Source organism: Ictidomys tridecemlineatus, chromosome 4 (genome assembly GCF_052094955.1).
Source record: "Ictidomys tridecemlineatus isolate mIctTri1 chromosome 4, mIctTri1.hap1, whole genome shotgun sequence".
Taxonomy (NCBI): Eukaryota; Metazoa; Chordata; class Mammalia; order Rodentia; family Sciuridae; genus Ictidomys; species Ictidomys tridecemlineatus.
Window position 1 is genome coordinate 113,241,644 of NC_135480.1, and position 25,291 is coordinate 113,266,934.

Sequence of the window (25,291 nt, forward strand, 5' to 3'; positions counted from 1 at the left end):
ATTTGTAAAGCCTGGGAAGTTGTGTAAAAAATCTTTTTCATCTAATGTCAAGTACAAATCAAAGTCTTCAGCTGGCCACAAACATGGGTTTTATGTTATTGCTTTTTGTCTGCATAGACATCACACAAAACCATACTGTTTTCTACAATGCAATCCCTGCAGTTACTGAGACTCAAATGCTGACTGTGAAATAGTAAGAGAAACACATCTTAACTGGAAATCATGGAAGCCCTGTAGTCTCATGATCTAAGGCCAAGACACAGGTCACATAAGTGAGATGTTAGTTAGCTCCTGACATACAACTTTACTTCATGCTGTCCCAAGTGTGTGGACTATACCTGTCATATCAACTTGGACACAGTTCCCTTTGCATTGACAAATAGTAGTGACACTTGCCAGTCTCCCCTTGGAAATAGTAGATAACCAACTTTAGTTACCCACAATTAACTTGAGAGCTATGATTAGAAACAGACAAGCCTGGCTTAAAATAATTAACATAAATAATTAGGGCTAGGGATGTAGCTCAGTGGAATAGTGCTTGCCTAGCATGCAGGAAGCCCTAGGTTCCATCCCTAGCACCAAAAAGAAATAAAAGAAAAATATATATAATAATTATAATTAAGTATACTTATTTCTCCATTTCTGATCTATGAACTTTGAGATGTGAAGAGCTATCTTATTTTCACTATACTAATCCAGGAGCTGCCAAAATCCAGGCTGATAAAATCTAGGACCAGCCATGCCAGCCTGCCATAGGATACAGAAACATTAAGAGAGAGAACTTTCTTGCAAGTATGTGATAGGCTAGATACAAGATTTCAAAGTGGATGGTGAACAGGCTGGAACACCAAGCGTTGAGGGGGAAAAGGAGACCAGCTGTAAGAATGAACATCCCACTTACTCGGATGCGTTTGGCCCTGCGCATGTCATCTGCGGTCAAAGTGCTCTGGGTGGGTACCACGCTCTCTTCATGCTGTGGCTGTAGGTGAAGGGTGTGAGTTTCTGGTTCTTGTTCCAGAGACGACCTAGTTTCCTGTGGCAGCTGAGGGATTGGGATAGTGGTCTGTTCTGGTTGATCCAGCCCATTCAGAGTAGCTGGTTCAGCCTCATCAAACTGCTCCTTTGTGGGAAAATGTAGCAAGTCCTGAAATTGCAATAACCAAGAATTATATACTTACCTAGATAGAGATCAGTGCTAGAAGGACTACCGGCTCAGATTTAGAATTGCTGCTTTTTAAAAAATTTTTCTTAAGAGACAGCGGCTTGCTATATTACCTGGGCAGGGCCGGAAATCCTGTACTCATGTGATCCTCCCCACTCAGCCTCTCAAGTAGCTAGCCACTGTGCCCAGCTATTGCTTATTTTTAAATGACCAGATTCATAATACTCAGAGAAAAAAAAATACTCTCCTTCCAGGAAAATTAATTAAATACACACAAAATACAAAAATCACAAGATATTTCAGACCACTGAATGGGGAAGATCATGATATGAACCTTCACAAATATCAAATTTTGTAATGGTTTAAATTAATAAAACAAAATTGCCTCTTTAATATCTCTGGCCAATTTCAAATTTGGGGGGGCAGCAAAGTTGACTTTTTGAATAACTGTGAATAATTGTGAATAACACTTGAAAATACATGCTTTCTGCCCTTCTCCAATCCCACTTAAGTTAACAAGCAGCAAAGCTCTGATTCTTTGACAGGACTATTAACATCTGAAAGGTGCTTATGTTGAAATCCAGCCAGAGTTCTGAAAGTTATCTAAACAAGCATCTAAGAAGGAGTTCTTTCCCAATTCCCAGTACCTGTGTCCCATCATCACTTTTCTCTCCATTTTCACTGGTTATTTCCAAGCGGATAAATTTTGGAGGACGCCCTGGCCTTCGACCTGGACCAAATCGTCTCTTGCCTCGTCCCCTCCCTCTGCCTCTTGTTCTGGGGACAAAAGATTGGGTTACGGATAGTTATAGTTACACCATACTCCATAAAATGTTTCCCTAAATGGTCTGTAGTAACCCCAGATTTTGAGTTCCCCTCACTTGATTAATTTCCCTGATTCTTTTCTCTAATGGAAACACTTTCTAAAGTTCTTATCTTTGCCCTCTCTAAAGCACAAAGAGGTGTCTTCAAATTATTCTGGGGGGAAAAAAAGAGCTATGTAAACACAAAGTGCTGACAACATTTTGCTTCTGAAAGGAGGTGAGAAATGCAGACAGAACATGCTAAGCCTAGTGTGTTTTGAGGACATGTTATCTTAGACAAGATTCCAGCCTTCCTCTCTTAACCTCAGTTCAAGATTTCTTCTACAAAATGTGGCTAAATGCAAAGTATTTTACCAAAATCTTCAGGAGGGTTAGTACAAATTTCTAATTCAACTATTCCAAACACCAAATTGTTTTATTTTATTTTATCTTGCTGTTGACATTGTAACTGGCACAACCCTTTTGTTTCCACATTTTTTAAAATTAATGCATTATAGTTGCATATAATGGTGGGATCTGTTGTGACATATTCATTCACGCACACAATATAATATAATTTGGCCAATATCATTCTCTAGTATTTCCCCTTTCCCTCCTATCCTTCCTTTCCTTGGTCCCTTCCCCCTACTGATTGCCTTTCCATTTTCATGAGATCCCTCCCACCTTTCCTTTTTCATCTTCAGCTTCCACATGAGAGAAAGTATATGACCCTTGACCTTCTAAGTTTGGTTTATTTTGCTAAACATAATGTTCTCAAGTTTCATCCTTTTTCCTGCAACTAACAATTTCATTATTCTTTATGGCTGAATAAAACTCCATTGTGTACATATACCCATTTTCTTTATCCATTCATCCATTGATGAACACCTACTTTGGTTCCACAGTTTGGCTAAGATACTGAATAAATTTTACCTCCTTTAATGAATGACTAACATACAAAAATTCCTTATTAAGATATTTCAAAAGTACATCACAAAACGTCTTTTAGATATTTTGTGAATATCCATCATATCAAACTCTTCTACATAGCTATTTAACAAAATTTTTCTTTTCTTTTTTTTTTTTTTGCAATGTTGCCCAGGCTAGTCTCAAATTCCTGAGCTCAAATTCCTGCCTTAGTCTGCCAGGTAGCAAGAACTACAGGCACATGCTCTCTACTCACTCTTAAGTATGGAAAATTCTACACACACAATACCATTATCACACCTAAAAAAAAATCAGGTAGTTGCTCAATATTATTATATCTAGTCAAAATTCAGATTTTCCTCATTTGTCTCAAATTTCTTTTATCAGATAGATAGTGAATGCTTTACTATGTGTCATACACTATGCTTGGCACTAAAGATATCAAGTTAAAGGTGATCTTATCCTCAGAATTTAGCAGAGGCAGCAGGCCTGTAAGTCAAAAATCCTAATATAATATAAAAAATGATACAATAGAACTATGAAAAGTGGGAAAACCTAGGAGTAAATATCTTGAATCTCATTGCATCCATCACCTTCAGATATTTATCCCCAAGGTCATATCTCAGACCTGTCATCCTCAATATAATCCCACTGCCCCTGTTTCCACAAAGGCCCATTCTGACACACTATCTCCTACCTCTCTAGCTCACTCTCTCCAATACCCAATTTCAATAACCCTTCCACCCCCATTATCCCCCAGTCCAATCCTTCCTTTGTCCATAGCACACCTCCAAGGTCATTCACTGCAATCAATACCTTGTATTTTTTCTGATCCCCATCCCAGTTGCTGCTTCTTTGTTGTCACTGTGTTGAATGCTCTCAGCAAAACCACATTTTTTTGTAACCCAGTTCCCTGCCTGCACTGCAGCAGCTGGATGGGGCTCGAAAACAACATACAGTCTTGCTTGTAGTCTCTCATTTTATGACTGTGAACCTCATATGGACATTCAGTGTTGCAGGCAACTGTACAGTACTTCCCTAGAATATTCTCTTTCCCACTTTCCTAAGTGAGGTTTCACACCATCTTGTATCTTTCCAAATCCTTTAAGTGGACAATCCTACATCTGTCCCATCTAATCTAAAGAACACTCTTTCCTCACCTGAACTGTTGCAATAGTTCTGACTGAACTCTGGGTCTTTACTCTTACTCCAATATGCCCTCACCCTGATGTTTAAATGCTATCTGAAGGATTCCTATTTCATAATCTCTAGTTAAGGGAGACTTAACTGAAATAAGGGGATTTTCCATTGTTGGGTATTGGATATGCTAGAAAAGCAATAAATAGTAAATAAGGAAGGGGTTAGTTATGAAAGACAATCCTCGATAGCTACCTAACTGGTTACTTGTGTAAGCATACACACTCATTAGTCTATGTACAAAAATGATTCCAAACCTGATTTGTGAGCCTTTGTCCTCATACATACCTGCTAAACACATCCAGTTTCTCATCATGAGAATTGAGATGCTGCTGCAATTGCTCTGAGCTTATAAACCGGCGGTTACATTCATAGCAGGGCCAATTCTTCTCTTGCTCTCGAAGAACTACAGTCACAGGAGAGAAATCATGAAAGCTGATGATCAACAGACACCAGGAAAACTCAGATGCCTGTTATCTCTGCCATTCTTATCTTCCTGCAGACAGTATCTGCTATTTGTATGACTTTCTTGTTATAAAATCAAAGACTAGAATTTGGCACAGAGGTGAGTTATAGGCTCTTATTTTCTGACACATTCATGCAGGACATCAAAGGAACAACACACTCACACCACTCTACATACACACACCCTTCACCCAGAAAGAGAGAAAGCACTGTAAGGAGATCTGTATTTAGATAATCCAGTGATTCAGATCCAAGTTTCATAATATTCCTTTTCTTTTATGGTACTGGAGATTGAATCCAGGGGCAAGTTTTACCACTAACCTATATTCTAGCACTTTTTATTTTCATTTTCAATGCTGAGGGTCTTGCTAAATTGCCCAGGATGGCTAGATTTAAAGGTTCGATTCTCCTGCCCCAGCTTTCTGAGTCACCAGAAATACAAGTATGCACCACTATGTCCCGCCCAAGTCTCATAATTTAAGGGTATATTTTATCACAAATAACTTAAAAATCAAAGCCCAATATAATGACTTCAGTAAAATGTTTGGAAGTAACTCCTAAAGCTGAATATATGCATAACATAGGACCCTGTAATTCCACCCCTAGATGTACACCTAAAGGAAATATGCACACGTGTTCACCAAAGATGTACAAAAACAGTCAGAGCAGGCACTTTTTAAACAGCCCAAAACTACGAACAATCCTGATATAAGATAAAGAATCTGGCCAACCTTAGTCTCTGGCTCCTGGGAGGAAAGCTCTTAGTAGCTGGAATTTCCTGAGTGACAGAAGTGCCTTTGTTATCATTATGGCCCCTCATCCTACCTGAGTTTATGCTAAGGAGATGACTCAGAGTCAGGGGTAGCAGTGTCAGAAAGTTCAACCTTGTGATTAAGTTGGTGCTTTGCCAGGTGCTTAGCACACACCTGTAATCCCAACCACTTTAGAGGCTAAGAAGAGAAAATCACAAGTTCAAGGCCAGTCTGAGCAACTCAATGAGACCTTGTCTCAAAATAAAAAATAAAAAGGACTGGGATAGAGCGCAGTGGTAGAGCACCCCTGACTTCAATCCCCAGTACCACACACACACACACACAAAAGGGTTGGTGCTTTGAAACAGTTAATACCAGCCCTACCTCCCAAAGGAGAATGAGAGCTAGAAATTGAGTCCAATCACATGACCACTAATTCAGTCATGCCTATATAATAATGCCTCAATAAAAACTCTGAACGGCAAAGCTTAAATGAGTTTCTATGATTGGCAATGATACATCAATGTGCCAGGAGAATGATATATCCTGAGTGGACACAGAAGCTTCATTGGGGACCCTCCTAGACCTCACCCTACTTCTCTTCATTTGGCTAATCCTGATATATATATATCCTTTATAAAAAACTGTGATCATTAAATAAAGTGTTTTCCTAGGTTCTATTGAGTCATTCTAGTTAATTATCAAATCTGAAGAGCAATAGAGAGCTCCCTAAATTATAGCTAGTAGTATAGGTAGGTTGGGAACCACGGAGCTTGCATCTGATATCTGAAGCGAGGGGACTCTTAATGAAAACTGTGCCCTTAACCTGTGAAATTTGACCTAATTCTGGGTAGTTACTACAATAATTGCATTGTACAATCAAATCTACAGCATAATAGATAAATAAATGGTTATACATTTATATAACAGAATACCAAACAACAAAAAAATGAATAAATTGCAATCATATCCAATAATATGGATGAACCTCACAATACTGAGTAAGATGCCCAGACACAAAAAGTGTATATATCATTCTATTTATGTGCAATTCAATAACAAGTAAATCTTATGTGTGGTATTGAAAGTCAGGAGAGTAATCACATTTGGGAACTTACACAGAGAGTAATCACATTTGGGAACTTACATGTGTTCACTGTAAAAATTCATCAAGCAGTATACATAATAATTTGTTCACCTTTTTATACAGAGATGGCATTTCAGTTAATATTTACATTAAAGATAAAGTGAATGCCTGCTTTACCATATCCTCAAAGATGTTCAAGTCCAGATAAGAATTGTCCTCTGATCTAGGTTCTAATTTAGTATTTGCAGGTTTTAATTATATTAAATACTATTTTCTAGCACCCATGAAAGAAATGTAAATATGTCATTGTAATTTTGATCCTACAGTTAGATGGAGGTGTGTAGCTCTAAGAACCTGGAATATCTTCTGAAATACACTGAAATGAAAAAATTAGAGGTTGCATGAAGATGTAACATATACAACTTAGAATTCATGTAGAAAATATACAATATAAAAAGTCCAACCACCTTTTCTTTCTTCCTCAGAAATGTCATGAATTTTCTGGTTCACAAACTCAGCATAGGATGCAGCATACCACACCTGCAAGAACCAAGGACATCAAGAATTAAGAAACATCACCCGATGTGCTTTGCATGCTTACATTATTTCTCCTGTTAAATGAAACAATTCAGGCTTTTTCACAGCCCATTAAAAAAAAAAAAAATCACACTGTGAACCTGGCTCCCCAAGACACATTGCCTGTTTTTTTTTTCCCTTTTTAAAAATTTTGTGTTTTTTTTTAAATTAGAATAACTCCATAAAAACTTTATTCATAGTCTCTTCATCTAGATAAAACAGCCTCTTCTGATTTGTAAAATAATAGTAATAATAAAGCTATATTTAAACACAGATTTGAATACAGCTGCAATCATAGTAGCTGCCACCAAATAGCTCACACTGTGATCACAAATGGGACTGTACCAAACACTTCCACATTCTCCCAGGGCTCTTCTCTCCTACACCAATGATAGCTGTTTCTCTCCTACCCCAATGGCTGCTTTTGCTCACTCACCTTAGCTGGCTCCTCTTCCACCTAACCTCCCAATATTAGTGCTCCTCAAAGCTTAATTCAAGTCCTGAGCCTTCTTATTTTTCCCTCCACTGATCACATCAATTTCTAACCACTCTATACTAATGATTCCCAAATTAATATCTTCATCCCAGATGCCCCTTCTCTGATCACTCCAAGTGTATTCTATTTCTGATCTGATATTTGGGATATTTCACAAACAGCTTAAATTTAACATGCCCAGAATGGAATTCTTGATGCTTCCCAACTCCACTTCTACCTATCTTCTCATTTCAATTGCCTCACCTTCCCCCCAAGTGCTCAGACTTAAAACCTAAAAGGTATCTTTGGTTTCTCCATTTGCTTCTGTAATCCTTCAGTAGAACTGTCACTTCCTCAGGTGTTCTCCATCTCTGCTTCTTCCACCTGGAGGCATGCCACCACCATCTCTTGCCTTCAAACTAGCCTCCCTTTTTCCTTGCAATCCACACAGGAGCCAAAGTCTTCTTAAAATAATTGTCTTCTTAAAACACAATTGAATTTGTTTTACCAGAAATAGCTTATTTCATAATAAACCTGAAATGTACATGATAATCCTCCAAGGGCTCCATCATCTCCTCTATCTTACTAAGAAACCTCAGCTCCTATCACTTTGCCCACCTTTAGGCCAAGATGGCCTACACTCAGCAACTCAAACATGCCCAGTGCCTTCCCATCCAAGCCTTTGCCCTTGTTGGCTCACCCCCTGGAGTGCAAGGTTCTTCTCCTTTGCTCTTCTTATAACCCTCTGCAGGACTGCTCTCTTCTCATTCCCAGTCCTCAGCCTATCACCTCTTAAGCAAGGCTTTTTCTATGAAGCACATCTAAATTGGTCCCTTTCCCGTTATTTGCTCTTTCTGCACCATGAAACTTAACTCCTATTGGATATTATTTGTTTGTTTACATCTTTCCGTCCACTTCCCCCCTAGAATGCAAGTTCCCTGAACACAGGGAAACAAGCTTGTTTTTTTCCTACTGTCTGAAACACAGTAGGATTTCAACTTATTAATCACTAAATGACTTAATCATATGTAACTTTTATAGAACATTAATTTAAATATAAGGGAATATTTATAAAGGCAGACTTCATTTTGAATGGTGGAGTAATATTATGTAGAATCTGTATTCCATAATTGACTCAACTGTGCCCCTATGGTTGTACTTTTAGGTGGTTTATATTTTGCTATTACAAACACACACTAATCCATCAATTCCAAGATGTACCTTTTTTCATATTTAACATCTCAGAAATCAGAAAGCATCTCCCATTCTGGCTGGCACCCTACAATTGCTGCCATGATGCAGCACTCAGAACCTGCACAACACTCCTGCACAAGTCTGGCCCAGCTCTCTGTACTGTTCTTACCTCATTCAGTTATAAGCCCCCATTGGGTTCTATGACTTGTTGACACCTGCCAAGCACTGCAAATGAAGGCCAAAAAAACTGCCATTTCCCTCAGAATAAGAAAAAATTTCAAAGTGGTTAAGAGACTGGTTAGCATTCTACAGGCCTCTCATTAAGGCTTCAGTCAGAACTGTCAGAAACTTCCTACTGACTTGATCAAAAAACACTTCGCTTCCAAGGACCCGTGATTCAATTTAGGAAAAAGACACAGATGAATTAAAATGAATGTGAAAGCACAATATTCAAACTTGATAGGGGTATGGCTCAGTGGCACAGCACAAGTGTCAGGCCCAATTCCAACCACCATGCATACAAAAAGTTACGTGGTATGGAACAAGATCCCAGAGGCAATGGTGGAATATTTATTTTTTTTACTACCTTTATTTTTTTTATTTTGATGTGGTGCTGAGGATTGAACCCAGTGCCTGACACATGCTAGGTAAGCACTCTACTACTGAGCAACGTCCCCTGCCCTGGACTACTTATTTTTAAAACATTGTGAGGAGTTGGGATATGGCTCAGTAGTAGAACAAAATCCTACCGCATGTGAGGTCCTGGGTTTGATCCCAGGCGCAAAATATATATATGTAAATATACATATAACAATATCAAGGACTGGAAAATCACATATAACAATAATAAGGACTGGGGATGTGGCTCAGGGGTAGAGTATTTTCACAGCATGCATAAGTACCACACACACACACAAAATATATCATCAATATCATCTTAATGGAACAGAAGATGGCAGAAGACAGAAAAGCAAAAACATGAGGCCTATACTTATAATCCCAGGTACTTAGGAGGATTACAAGTTTGAGGCTAGCCTATGTGACTTAGTGAGACCTTGTTTCAAAATAAAAATACAAAAAGGGCTGAGGAGGTAGGTCAGTGGAAGAGCATTTACCTCAGATGCAAGAAGCCTGGAGTTCAATCCCCAGTACTGCCCCCCAAAATCACAGACATCATGATGTAAACCAGTGATTGAAAGGGGAAAAAGTGACAATGCATAAAAAGCAGTTTTATATCTTAACTTTTTACCTAAGTATGCATTTTCATGCATGCACAAGGATGATATGATTTAAAAATTATTTCCAATTAAATCTAAAATAGCTCTTTTGATAAGTATAAAGTAACCATGTTATCAATTTAAAAAATGCAGGCAGGGAGAGTGGCTGGACCAGCAGCAGTGGGTATAAGGCCAATTCTGGGTGCTTGGGATCCCCATTATGAACAAAAGGAGAATACGGCTGAGAGAAATAGCAGTAGAAAACAAGCTGGAAGATGGTGGGAAGAACAATAGAAGCCATGTAAAGACCGTTTTTTTGTTTTGTTTTGTTTTGTTTTGTTTTTTAAAGCTGATTGAATGTCTGCCAAAATGTTCAAGTCCACCAAAAGAGAGGCACTGTTGTGACACTAATGAGAGATCATGACACAGCTGTCCTTGGTTGGATTTCTTTTTAATAATGTGTGACCTTCATCTTTGATCCCCTGATCTGCATTACATTAGATAACATTTCATGTTTTAATATAATTCCGTTTTTAAATTTTTGGTGTATATTTTGGAACATCTCATTTCTCAAAGCTTAGCACATTGATTTCCTTTAAGTGATGATGAATTTGCAAACTGTCGTCTTCATGTTCTACATTATAAATCATTTTAGTTTTAAATACACACACACATATAGATAAATTAAAGTTTAAGCATTTAAAAATAGTTTAATTGGGGACATTTTTTTTCTTTTCTCTTTTGTCCATTCTGGATATGGAACCCAGGGTCTCATACATGCTCACTCTACCTTTGAGCTATAACCCCAGCTGCACCAAACCCTCATGCTCTATTGGGGAATGAACTTTACCACTAAGCTACATTTCCAGCATCTTTCCTTATTATTTTGAAATAGAATCTCATTATGTTGCCCAGGCTTATCTCAAACTTTCAGTCCTCCTGCCTCAGCTTCTTAAGTCACTAGGATTACAGGCATGCACCACCACACCTGGATTAAGGGTTAATTTTTTTTTTAACATTTCTTTTCCCTTTTTAAATAGAGTCTATTCTTGGTATTTGTTCATTTGTCCATCTGGATGTAGTTAAGTTGAAGGTATACAACTCTTTGTCTCAGTCAACATACTTAAAATCTTTTACCCTGTATTACAAATACTTCCCCATTTTCTCATTCCTTCTATCTGTTGTTTTGGTTGTTTTATTATACTCAACTATTAAATTCCTATTTAATTATTTCTATTCATCTTAACCTCTACAGTTACACTTACTTTTTTACAAGAGAAAACAGAGCTAGAGTAAGTTAGTTCAGTTGTGCAGCACTGGAATAGATGGCATGAGATGTTAATCTCCTTTGACATTCTTTTTACATATTTTCTTCATGGCTGGTGGATTATCTAGCTGATGGTTTCCAAGACAGAGGTTTTGCACCTTTTGAATAAAATCCAGGACTTTGTTCTCCCACTAAAGAGGAGCAATCAGTTTCTAACATTGACACACTATGCAATTCAGTGTTCATGTACTGATATAATCATTTTTCATCTATTTTGTTATTTACCTCAGGAAGTTAAAGAGTACTTTGGCCCCCCTCTTTTGTCCATGTTCCTAATATATGCTAAAGAAGGAAGGAAGGAATCTTGGGCAGGAAGAGTTGCTTATTGATCAAGCACTTGCCTAATGTGTAAAGCCCTGGGTTCTATTCCTAGTAGCATAGAAAAGAAAAAAAAAATTTTTTTTTCTTTTGGAATCATACCAAAATTTCATTATGTCATCAAAAGTCAATATTTAGACAAATTCTAACAGGGTTACCCCAAAAATACATATTTCTGAAATCAGAAGTCAAAGAATTATTTGAATAAAATGAAGTATTCAGATAAAGAAAAGGAATCTTGCCCATCCATCTGAATTTTATTTTATAAAATCCCACATTTCACAACAAATTCTTCTTTAGTTATGTATAAATGACATTAAGTGATACTATCTTTAATTACCCCCTCACAAATATCAGTCAGCTCCCCATACAATCACTTTCTTATCCCCGGACCTAATGTCTTTCTGTAGGCTCTTGATGAGAACAGAGCCCATCTACTTCTCATTGTTTTATTTACAAGATTATTACCAATCTGTAGTACATAGTACAGTCAGTCCTCTATATCCATGGATTCCCTCAACTGCTAATCGAAAATACTGTCCAAAAAAATTACATCTGTACTTAATATACAGAGTTTTTCTTGTCATTAGTCCCTAAACAATACAGTATAAAAACATTTATATAGCACTTATATTTTATTAGGTACTATAAATAATCTAGAAATAATTTAAAATACATGGGAGAATGCATAAGTTTTATGCAAATATTACACCATTTTACATAAGGATCTTAGGGGAATCCCAGAACCAATTTCCCCTAGGGATGGCTCCAGAGGTAAATAAATTACCAGTAAAGAACCATTTTAGTAAGTATCATACTTACTAGAAGGAAAAAATTAGGATATGTTCTTTTTTAGCAGAGAGCCCTCCAGATCCAGCACTATACCTTCAGTTCCTGCTTGGGTTCCACATTCTTTATCGTTGTATAATATACATGGTGGCCATACTGGTAAGCCACCAGGTTCTGCTCCAGGTGGTTTTGGGCTGGACGTACAAACATCATCCAGTTACAGAGGGTCTCATCAGACAACTCAAACCATAGGTCTTCATGCAAATCCCTGTCTTTTCTGTCCCCTTTATCAAGAGAAACCTGCAACCAAAGAAAAGGTAAAGACCCACACAAAAAAAACAAAACCTTCAATATACTATTAGCAATAATATACAAAATATTTCTCCTTAAATTAACCATATATCTTCCCTTTGTATCTAGAAAGATACTAGAATTGTGACTTACCAAACATAAAGAGAAAGAAAGGATACTTCCTGAAACCACTCTTACCTATAGGAGAATTACATGGCAAAATCTAAAAGTTCACCATAAAACTATATAGCTTTAGTTAATATCTCACAAAACTAGCACAACCAAAAATGCTGTAAATAAAAATCAAGCATAATACTCTCCACTTCATTATAATTTGCATCCTTTGGAGATTCAACTGTATCCATTTATAATATTCAGCCCAAAGACAGGTAATATTCTTGCTTGGAGATCTTGAGCATTAGTTTAAAAGAAATCCCCCCTACAACAGCAGCTAATTTCTCCAAAATACATTTCAGATATTCTCCCCTTCTTACTGCCCTTTCTTAGTGCTTCAGAGTAGCTATTCAAAACAGCAGATAGTAAAGAGGGTTGGATAGAAGCAAAATCATTAAAAGTAAAGAATGCAGATCAAAATAAATATTCTTCAACATACAGCAAACTTATTTTTTGTTGTTTGGGGGTAGGTTTCTTGTTTGTTTTTTGTTTTTGTTTTTGCAGTGCTGGGGATCAAACCCAGGGTTTTGCACATGCTAGGTAAGAGCCCTACTACTGAGTAACAGCCTAGCCCCAGTGAACAATTATTTAACAGAAAAAATTCAAATCGAACCTGTTTTAATATTGAAAAGTAGGGTGTTTTGCAAACATTAATGGCACACAGCAGATTACATACATCATTGTAATTTTCTGTATTCCAAAGTACTGTGTTTTGGGGCTGGGGATATCGCTCAGTTGATAGAGTACTTACCTTGCATGCACAGGGCCTGGGTTCCATCCCCAGCATCAAAAAAAAAAAAAAAAAAAAAGTATCCAAAGTATTTTGTTTTTGTTTTCCTTTGTTTGTGGTACCAGAGATTGAACCCAGGGGCACTATAACACTGAGCTATATCTCAGCACGCTTTTTTATATTTATTAGTTTGAGGCAGGATTTTGCTAAGTTGCCCAGTCTATCCTCCAACTTGAGATCCTCCTGCCTCAGCTTCCCTAGTTGCTGGGATCACATGTGTATACTACCATGCCCAGCCACATTCCAAAGTTCATTTTAAAAAAAGAAAGGAAAAAAAAACACCAATTTCTCTGTTTTGTGTCCCTCAACCTCTAAGTCATGTGGGGACCCTGTAAACCCCCAGTACTTCAGAATGTGACTGCATTTGGAGATAGAACCTTTAAAGAGGTAATGAAGTGAACAAAACATAATTAGGGTACACCCTAATCTAATATGACTGGTCCATTTAATAAGAGGAGATTAGAAAAGACGCACATAAGTACAGAGGAAAGACCCTGTAAGTGCACAGTAAGAAGACGGTCATGTGCAGGTCAAGGAGAAACCTGCCAACACATTAATGTTAGATTTCTAACTCCAGAGCTGTGAAAAAAGAAATTTCCATTGCTGAAGCCTCCCAGTCTACAGCATTTTATTATGTCAATTCTAGCATATTACTACAGACCCTAAAAACCACACTTCTCAGAATTATTCACAGGGGTCTAAAATTATGACCTCCATTTTATTGGGGCGGGGAGTAATGTTTCCATTTAAAATTAAGCATAAAAAGAAAAATACTAGCAAATGACTGTTATGAAATGAAAACAAAAAACTCAACAAAAGAAATGAATGCCCCTTGAAAAACTGTTAAAGAAAGGAGTGAAATAGGAAAAAGTATAAATTACCTTTAGATGAATATAACAGTCTTTCAGTTCAGACCCCCTGACAAGGGGTCCCTCCACAGGGCCAAACTGGGTACGCTTGGGAATGCGCCTTTTTGAAAACACTCCTCCAAGGAACCTGTCTATGTAGAGGACCAGGGGGAGACTCGCTCTTGCCCGAGTGAGCACAGGCCGATTGGGGATGGGATGCAAGGGGCCATGCTTGGGGCACACTGAAGAATGGGCATTATTACATTCCTCACACCCTGCAAAAGAAAAAAACCTTGAAGAATAGTCAAGTTACTTGACATCATTTTACTCTCAGGTAAAATGCATGCATTTCTAGCTCATTCTAAAAAACTCAGTTAGCACCAAGCCAGTCACATTTCTTATTTGCCAGTAGCATCCATGTATACATTATCCACCAGAATAAGATGTGCATCACCATAAAGCAGGGGAACAGTGGCTGGACCATATAGTATTCACATTCATGTTTCACCATTTCACCTCCTTCAGCAATGTGGTAATCTGGTTTAGATATTTTTAATTCCTATAATTCTCAAATAATGGAGAACAACTTTGTATTAATATTTATTAGTAAAGTGGCTTTCTGTGCATTTGACTTAGGAGTTCCCCTGAAAACTTGTGAGTTCAAGGGAAAATTAAACAAGTAAATTTTCTGTTGGGTAATAATTAAGTACAGGACTAAACACTGGCCCCCTAGAGAGAGAGCTTACCAGCACCACATGGATGGCCCAGGAGAGGTAGTGTAAGGCCACAAAGCTCTGAACAATCTCATTCACTCAAATGAACAAGGTCATAACTTTGCTACATGTGCGTGAATATCCACAGATAAACCAATGATTTGGTAATGGAAACTCTTAATTTTTTTGTTTTGTTTTGTTTTTTTAGTACGAGGGATTGAACCCAGGAATACTTTACCCCTGAGCTTCACTCTTAGCCCTTTTTATTTTGAGACAAGGTCTCACTTAATTGCTGAGGATCTTGCTAAATTGCTAAGGGTCTTCCTAAATTGTTGAGGCTAGCCTTGAATTTACGATCCTCTTGTCTCAGCATTCTGAGCCACTGGAATTACAGATGTGTACCACTGCATCTGGCTGGGAAGCTCTTCTTGTGAAGAAAGTGACAAAGCAAACTTGTTAGAACTGATATAGCTGAATAGTCCAGGACTTGGTCAACTACAATAGAAGGCTAGTATCAAGAATGACCAGACTCAGATGCCTCATCCATTGACCCCGTGTCACCCAGAGCAGTTGCCTAACCTCTTTTGGGCTTGTTTCCTCATCAGGAAAATTGGAAAACAAATACAAGTGTCATGACTCCTTCCCAGGGCTGCTGTGAAGATGAAGTGGGATGATGCACACAGAGCATGTGACACAATGAGTGGGATGTGGGAAGTATTCAGTACAAATGAGCCATGTTCACATTCACACATACTCATGAAAAAGAGCATGTGGCTTCCTTTGAGAGTCTAGTGACTGCACTTACACAAGTCATGGGGGTCAAAGGGCCGGGGTGGGTCTGGCTCCCAGTCATCCAAATCTGTGTCTTCACCATCTTCTTCCTCCTCTTCCTCAGTATCCTCATCCTCCTCCTCCTCCTCTTCTTCTTTTGCCTCCAGTCTAGCTATTGGATTCTGCAGAGTTGCTAAAGGGTCAGAACCATCCACACTTTCAATGGAAGGCAGTACCTGGTTATGCACAGGTAATGAGGCCTGGAGGGAAGTTTAAGGTGGAAAATAAGCAGACATCTGCTTTCAGTCAGTTGGCACACATGCATACACAGAGGATAGGCTGTGGTGGAATACATTCTTTAAACTAGTGGAAAATGGAAAAATGGTTTCTACCTGTAGGCTGTAAGAAATAGTCTGACTCTTTCAGATGTCTGATGCTCACAGCTTTTAAGCTCAGCTCTCTTTCCTCCCATTCTGCCTGTTATCTGAAAGGCTAAGAAGAAAGCCTGGGTCTCTCTCCTCTGATTCCAGCAGGAGATTCAAACCTAACAAGGCCCTAATCTTAAGCATCTAACCTTATCCCTTAGACCCAGTGATGCCAAGGCTCTATTCCTTGAATTGCACCCACAAGCCAATTCACACCTGCTCTAGAGGACCACCATGCTTCCTCAGAGACTTCCAGAACATGCAACATCTTTTCATCATCTCTTGGGGTATGGGGGATCCTTAGTCTTCACAGTATAAACTAAATCTGGGGTGAGGGTCCCACCTGCCCTTTCAGGATACCACCACAAAAAAGAGAGAATGACTTGGCCACTCTTCAACCACTTTGTTTTTGTTTTTGTTTGTACTGGGGATTGAATCCAGGGATATTTTACCACTAAGCTACATTCCCAGCCCTTTCTATTTTTTTTATTTTGAGATAGGGTCTCACTAAGTTGCTGAAGCCAGCCTTGAACTTGTAATTCTCCTGCCTTAGTCTCCTGAGTTGCTGGGATTATAAAACTGTACCATAGCACCTGGCTCTTTTTTTTTTTCCTCAAGAGATGGGGTCTTGCTATGTTCCCCAAGCTGGCCCCAAACTCCTGGGCTCAAGTGATACCCTGCTTTAGCATCCTGAGTAGCTGGAACTATAGGTGTGCATCCAGTCTGCTTCACTTCCATCACCATTTTTTTCCCTAGTTTTGAGGATAGCACTTAGGGTCTCCCTATGCTAGGATGCTGGGCAAGTGCTCTACCACTAATCTATATCCCCAGCCCCTACCTACTTCACTTTTAAATCCAAACATGGTGCAATACATGGTTGGTTTAATTCTATGGTTGACAAGTCTCCTTTCAAACACTTCAGAGAGCTAAGGTTTTCAGGAAGGAACAAAGGAGGTACCTATTGGCTTCCTGATGTTTGAAGTCAGGCTCTTGCAAATAAAACAAGATTTGGGTGACATATTGGATTAATATTATATCGTCAAATACATGGGTAGAAAATAAATGGCACCTTAAGAAGTTCTCCTAAAAAATAAAAATTTAAAAAAAAAGAAGTTCTCCTGCTTCTCATGTGTTATGGAGTTATATTATATCCTAGATTCCTTTTATTCAGTATTATCTCTCCTGCCCAACTAGTTCATAGGTCATATTCATGTCATATACCCTCCCCTATTCAATGAATCAAGCATCTAAATATATCTACTCCCTTTTCCTTCTTCTTCTCATATACCATTTTCTTCTTCTAGAATGTTCTTCCCTCACCAATCTTCTAAATCAAATTATGTTTCAGTTTCCCAATGAGCCCTATATGTTGCTTCTAAGCCTCTCTGACTAAACCCCCTATGTTCCAAATTCCTATAGCATTTAAGAGTCACAGAATCCAGATCTCCACAACCCTGAGCCTCATTTCCTTACCAGGCAGCTCAGATCATTCTGGGATAGCCCTGACAGCTTCTGCTTAGTTCAAATCTCCCCACACACATCTTCCATTCATTGGTCAGGGCCTAGGACTTTCCTCTGGAATTAGGTAGAATAAGTCTAATCCTTCAGCAATGTGAACTAAACACTTGTGGACCAAAAACCCCTAATTCATTCAATCATTCCTCACATGGCTGAACTCCCAGGTCTCTGATCCTCTTGCCTTCATTTATTTCTCAACAGATTCCATATTTTTATGAATATAGCGTCAAACAGTATTAGCATCTATGACATCTACTCTTCCAGCATGAACTGAACCTGAACTTGCCAATAATTAAAATTGTCAAGTCCTTTTTTCCCCCTCACAGAGTTTATTAAACCATCTTTTCCCTCCTCAGGACTTAAATAGCTGCTTTTTTACTTAAAAGGGGGATTTTGCATTTATCTCCAGTAAATTTCATTACTCCTGTTATTCCAGTCTGCTAAGATCTTTGAGAATCTTGATTCTGACATCTCACACATTAGCCATTCCTCATAAGCTTTGTATCCATTGCCAACCACTATCTGCTTTGTCCCTGAGTATTCACTTCCACAAGTCCATCTTGGCTGTCCAACTATGCCTTAGGAAGTAAACCATGGTCTCAGAAATCAGACAGATTTAGAAAGAGTCCTGACCCCACTACTTAGCAAGTTATTAAATTTCTCTGAACCTCGGTTTCATCATTTGTCAAATGGACACATGAATATATACCAAAATGGTTGTTGTGAGGATAAAGTGAAACAATATACATGTAAGGGCAGTAACAAAATCGTTGGCACTTAGTACTCAGCATTACTATTACAATTATAATCTTAACTTCATTAAGGACCAAGGTGACATCATACACTTCCTCTATAACTTTAAAAGACAATATTGCTGAGCATAGAGTACTTGTTCAACTAAGACTGTTTGAATATAGTTTGTTGAACTATATGTGGCCCTTTGGGAAATTACTTCAATCCCTTCAGGCAACTAGAAAAACTCTTTGCTACTATTCACAGAGACATTCTTTTGTTATTGTTGTTGTTATGCATCTAAATCTATGAAGAAACAGTATTGAATGTATTTATAGAACACAGCCTGTTGTGATAGTTTAAAGACCACTGCTCAATATTTGAAACACTCTGGCTCCAAAAATCACATAAAATCAGCTACCTCAAATAGAATACATGTTTTATTTTCACTATTTTTCATTTTTTAAAACACTTTTATTAAAAGATGAGGTCTCACAGCTTGGGAAGCTAAGACAGGAGGATTACGAGTTCAAAGCCAGCCTCAGCAATGGCGAGGCACTAAGCAACTCAGTGAGACCCTGTCTCTAAATAAAATACAAAATAGGGCTGGGAATATGGTTCAATGATTGAGTTCCCCTGAGTTCAGTCCCCAGTATCTTAAAAAGAGAGAGAGAGAGAGAGAGAGAGAGAGAGAGAGAGAGAGAGAGAGAGAGAGAGGAGGTCTCAGCCAGGCACAGTGTTGTATGCCTGTAATCCCAGTGGCTCAGGAAGCTGAGGCAGGAGGACCATGAGTTCAAAGCCAACCTCAGCATCTTAGCAAGGCCCTAAGCAACTCAGCAAGAGTTGCTTAAAGAGTCTTAAAAGAGTCTCTCTAAATAAAATATAAAAAGGTCTAGGGACAAGTCACAACTCCCAGCCTGCCTCAGCTTCAATAGAAACAGAAGAAAATACTGCCTGAGGGTGAGAACAAGGGGACATGGAGACAAAAAGAGGACAGGGGACTTCTGGCAATGCAATGACTTTGGCCTCCTCATCACATCCTACAAGAAAGCTACTTCATTCTCACCATTTCAGAACACAGTTTACTCTGTCACCTTTTATTCTAAACCACTTAAATTTCATGCCAGCATTAGTGATGAATGTTATCACACACTAAACAAACCAAAGCATACAAACACCTCTGCTCCTCATAAATTCTTTATCTCTCTGCCAGGACATCCTGGAAGAATGAATTCAGCAATTCAGAGTTATTCTAGAAAAGCTAAGATGATATATATTTTGTTCCCAATAAATGCTGTCAGGACTCTCATTCAGTAAGGTAGCTGTTGGTTTCTTGCCAGTGCTGAGAAAGCTGACATCAAAATATCACCAACAATCTTCACCTCCCCCATGCTGGGATACTCCCAAAAGACTGTCAAAGGAAAGACTTGAATACTTCCACATTATCTTTTAAGGACTCCTGCTAAAGCAGTTAAATGTACACCAGAACCAAGAAAACTACTGTTGAAGGGCTGGGGTGGGCCAGGGTGGGAGTGGGGGGGGTTGGTGATCATGTCTAGATAAGAGCTATATATTTCTAGCGAGTATAGACCTGAACACACAGTAGGATGCACTGCAAATTTGTCTGATTCAAATTCAACTGACATTTACTGAGTGCCAGGCATATATTTAAATTCCTTTGAGTCCAAGTGTTATCACACAGCTCCTAAGTGGCAGAGTGAAATTCAAATTTTGCCTCTGCCCTGCTTTTTCTACTTCATCACAATGGCCCTCAGGGAATTCAGAATTTGGAATTCAATCTACCCAACCAGGGAAGCAAAGGTAAACTTGGATGCCAGGGCAACACACATGCTCCTAAGGTACTAGCCAGGCAGTGAGTTGGTAAGCAACATGTGCCTATTTTATTTACAGGAAAAGAATAAGAAATGAAATTATTTTAGTGTCTTTATGTGTTGTCATGTACAATCAAATACAGTAAAAGGAAAAGGGATTGGTTTAAATTTTGGTATTCTTTCTTCTTCCCATTTAATGCCACTCTATAATTATTTCTGAAGCTACACAATGTATTTTAGGATACAATTTATCTGAGAAGTGGAATATGAAACGCCACTGGACAGCAGCAAACACGACAGAAGGCTTCTTGGTTCCTACTGAGACCAATTATCAGTGCAGCATATTTTCTTCTCAGTGTGTGGGGAGTCACACATGTTCATTTTCAGAAACAAAGTGGAGACTGTGCTTTCATATCTAGAGACTATGCATGCTTTTCTTAAGGACAAGGAAAGGCACATATGAAAAGGGCTTTAAACAGATTTTGCTACCACTAAAAACAATTGGAAACAGAAACCTTTTCACTAAGGCAACAATAACAAATGCAAACATCATCTGTGTTAAAGCCTCATCCCAATTTTCTATACAGAATTTATCCAGGTCACCACGTAGAATAACAACTGCCAAGGTATGAAAACCAGAAATAAAAGCTGTGCTGACTGAAAGGAAACTACAATAAAGAAAGATGCTGGGGCTAAGGGTGTAGTTCAGAGGTAGAGCATGTGTCTAGCATGCACTAAGCCCTGAGTTCCATTCTCAGCATAAAAAAAAAAAAAAAAAGGAAAAGGAAAAGAAAGATGCTAAGACAACAGTTACACTGCCTTTATAATGCCAGGATTCATGGGACTAAGAGCAACTTTCCTTTTGTACAAAACATGAAGTAAGCAGATTGTTTCTGGAGATTGGAAAAGATGAAGAGTGCTTTGAAGTGCAACAAGTCCTTTAATTAAATCTATGCCTTAATATTAAAATCCTCTGACCAACAAATCTGCCAATCTGATATTGCTTATCAGATTGGCAAAATTTGAAAAGAATGTAAATAACCAATGTGGCAAGGCAGCATGAAAACTGGCATACTCATATATTTTGGGTAAAAATATACATTTTTTAAATATTTTTTAGTTTTAAGTGGACACAAGATCTTTATTTTACATTTATGTGGTGGCGTGATCGAACTCAGCACCTCAATCATGCAAGGTGAGCACTCTACCACTGAGCCACAACCCCAGCCCCAAGAATATACATTTTTTCAGTATCCAAAAGCAACTTAAAGTCTTATCAAAATAGTTTTTTCCATTTGTAAGAACAAATTTCAAAAATATATCAAATAGAGAATATTATGATAAACCTAATGCACTTGCCATTCTACTTCAATAATTATCAACTCATAGCCCATCTTTTTTTTAATTTATATATGGCAGCGGAATGCATTACAATTCTTATTACACATATAGAGCACAATTTTCCATATCTCTGGTTGTATACATAGTATATTCACACCAATTTGTGTCTTCATACATGTACTTTTGGATAATAATGATCATCACATTCCACCATCATTAATAACCCCATGCTCCCTCCCTTCCCCTCCAATCCCTCTCCCCTATCTAGAGTTCGTCTATTCCTCCCATGCCCCCGATCCCTATCCCACTATGAATCAGCCTCCTTATATCAAAGAAATCATTCAGCATTTGGTTTTTTGAGATTGGCTAACTTCACTTAGCATTTCTTCTCTGACCCATCCATTTACCTGCAAATGCCACGATTTTATTCTCTTTTATGGCTGAGTAATATTACATTGTATATATATGCCACATTTTTTTTATCCATTCATCTATTGAAGGGCATCTAGGTTGGCTCCACAGTTTAGTTATTGTGAATTGTTCTGCTATAAACATTCATGTGGCTGTGTCCCTGTAGTATTCTGTTTTTAAGTCCTTTGGGTATAGACCAAGGAGAGTGATAGCTGGGTCATATGGTGGTTCCATTCCCAATTTTCTAAGAAATCTCCATCCTGCTTTCCATATTGGCTGCACCAATTTGCAGTTCTACCAGCAATGTATGAGTGTACATTTTCCCCCACATCCTCACCAACACTTATTGTTATTTGGATGAATAGTTGCCATTCTGACTGGAGTGAGATGAAATCTTAGAGTGGTTTTGATTTGCATTTATCTAATTGCTAGAGATGATGAACATTTTTTCATGCATTTGTTGACTGATTGTACATCATCTTCTGAGAAGTTTCATAGCCCATCTTACATCTAACTAATCTCCTACACTTTCTTCCTCCCTAGATTATTTTGAAGCAAACCTAGATGTTATACATTTTCATTTGTAAATAGTTTAATATATATCTACAAAATTATTTTATATTTCATATATTATATCTAAAAAAATTGTCTTAGTATTATCAAATATCCAGTTAGTAATACTATTTCCCCAATTGTCTCATAAATATTTTTACCTTCAGTTTGTTCAAATCAGTTTCCAAACAAGGACCATATATTGTGTCTAACTAATAATGTTCCTGAAGTCTCTTAATCTGTTAGCTCTCTTACCTCCTCTTTTTGCTTGTGTTTTATTTGTAGGGGAAAAAAGTCAAGGACTAAGGGTGTAGCTTAGAGACAGAGCACTTCTTTAACATATATTAAGCACTGGGTTCCATCCACAGCAAAAGAACAAATGAATAAATAAGCCATACCATTTATTCTAGAGTTTCCCACAGGTTAGATTTTGCTAATTATAATCTTGTGTGTCTTTTTAACTTCATTAGTGAACCATGCTTCCTATAATCTGGCAGCTGAATCTAGAGACTCAATCAGATTCAGGTTTGATTTTTGGGGGAAGAATACTTCACACATGGTATACAGTAATTTCAGAAGTACCCAACACAGGGAGGCATGTAATGAATGGTTTTCTCTCTTCTAGCATTACTAAGAAGGGTCAGAGGTTTAAGTTGCTATTATTCTGATCTATTATAAAATTCCTCACTAAAACCAACTTTTCTTGGTGGTTTTAGTATGCTGTTGATAATCATTGCCTAGATTCATATGTCATTAGGGAATAAAAATGGTGCTATATTTATTAGCTGAAATGCTTCTATAAAGAAATTTCCACCATGGGCTGGGGTTGTGGCTTAGCAGTAGAGCGCTTGCTTAGCACGTGTAAGGCCCTGGATTCGATCCTCAGCTCCACATAAAAATAAATAAAGGTATTGTGTCCAACTACAACTAAAAAATAAATATTAAGAAGAAAAAAAATATTTCCACCAGTAAAACTACACATCATGTAAAACCACAAGAATTGGATCCTAATTAGAATAAGTTATACTCCATGTACATAAAATATGTCAAAATATACTCTACTGTCATGTATATCTGAAAAGAACAAATAAAAGAGAAAGAGAAAGAGGCGGGGGAGGGAGGAAGGGAGGAAGGGAAGAAGGAAGAAAGGAAGGAAGGAACAAAGGAATGAAGGAATGAAGGAACGAAGGAAGGAAGGTCCTTCATATGAAGTAACTGGTTACTTGAATACTTCCAGAGAGAAAGTACTTCATTCCCTTCATTTACTAGTTTTCAGGATAATGTGGTGATCCCTAGCATCATGAAAAAAGTGACCAATGAGTTATTTCTTTCAATATCAAAATGAATATGCAGACTATAAGAATATTTAAGTAATTTTAATCAATTATAGATATTAGCCTTTCTGACAGGTCAATTGTCCTATTTTGGCCCCTGCAAATTACATCTTGAGTTGCTTACATAGGACACCAGAAGTTTTTAACAACTCCTTTGCATTCTGAGAAGATGAGATGCTCCAAATTCATCTTGTATATTCCTTCCCCTAGTTTTGAAATCTGACATTTCTTCAAGAAGCTCTAATTCCTTTTACTGGAGATCTGTACTTAGAGACCACATTGAGGGGTGTTAGGGATGCTCGGTAATACGAGACTGATCCTTTGCGTCTCTACACCTCTGCAGTGACCAGAACTACAGAACATTTTTTGCAGTGCTGGGGATCAAATCCAGGTCTCATACATGCAATGCATATGCTTTCCCACTGAGCTACACCCCAGTCCTGATAACATGTTTTTGTTTTTTTGTTTTTGTTTTTTTGGAAGAGAAAATATATCTTGATTTCGTATTGATATTCCAATTCAAATTTGGGATTCTAGGCCTTTATTTGATTTTTATTCCTGTATTTTTATGCACTTTCAAACAAAACCTTGGTTCTTATTTCTTTTTATTTTCAATGCTGAGGATCCAAACCAGAGTCCTGTATATGCTAAGCAAGCACTCTATCACTGAGCTACACCCCCTAGCCCAAACTTGGTTCTTAAATAACTTAAAATGTGAATATCTTTTGTCTCTACCATTCCTCCTTGGGAAACTTAGCCAAAGGAAATAATCTAATATGACATCCATGATAGTGTTCTTTACAGTATTAAAAAAGAAGAGAAAATCAAGAAGAATTTCAGTTTTTCAGAAGCCAGAATGAGGAAGGCTATCACCAAATTGAAATATAATTTAAGCTAATATTTCTTCAGTATTTGAAAATAGAACAAGTACAAAAACATTTCCAAAAAAAAAGAAAGAGACATTAAAAACTCATCATTAGCAGGGGGCGAGGTGGTGCACATCCGTAATCCCAGTTTTTGGAAAAGCTGAGGCAGGAAGTATGCAAGTTGAAATCCAACTTTGGCAATTTAGTGAGACCCTGTCTAAAAATAAAAAGGGTAGGGGATATAGCTCAATGGCAATGCACTTGCCCAGCATGTGTTAGACCCTGGGTTCAATCCCTAGTATGAAAAGAAAAAAGTTTCATGATTATTCTTTGGAGCATGAACCAATGTACTGCTTATATCCTTTTTTGGTTTTTAGAGATGGGGGTTTCACTATGTTGCCCAG

The 25,291-nt window shown here is 37.9% G+C and overlaps 1 protein-coding gene across 5 annotated transcripts in view; it reads right to left on the minus strand.

Annotated features, from left to right (window-relative positions):
* Positions 1–25,291, minus strand: part of Prdm10 (PR/SET domain 10) — a 99,529-nt gene that overhangs the window by 30,403 nt on the left and 43,835 nt on the right. For 3 of the 5 annotated variants that reach the window (XM_078047330.1, XM_005330732.5, XM_078047332.1), the window contains exons 7-13: positions 15,911–16,136; positions 14,426–14,667; positions 12,386–12,589; positions 6,861–6,933; positions 4,378–4,495; positions 1,810–1,939; positions 902–1,144 (exon numbers count right to left, since the gene is read on the minus strand). In XM_078047330.1, the coding sequence (XP_077903456.1) occupies positions 902–1,144; positions 1,810–1,939; positions 4,378–4,495; positions 6,861–6,933; positions 12,386–12,589; positions 14,426–14,667; positions 15,911–16,136 (1,236 nt within the window). The remainder of the gene's footprint in view (positions 1–901; positions 1,145–1,809; positions 1,940–4,377; positions 4,496–6,860; positions 6,934–12,385; positions 12,590–14,425; positions 14,668–15,910; positions 16,137–25,291) is intronic. The other 2 variants (XM_078047333.1, XM_078047331.1) reach the window with 2 other exon arrangements.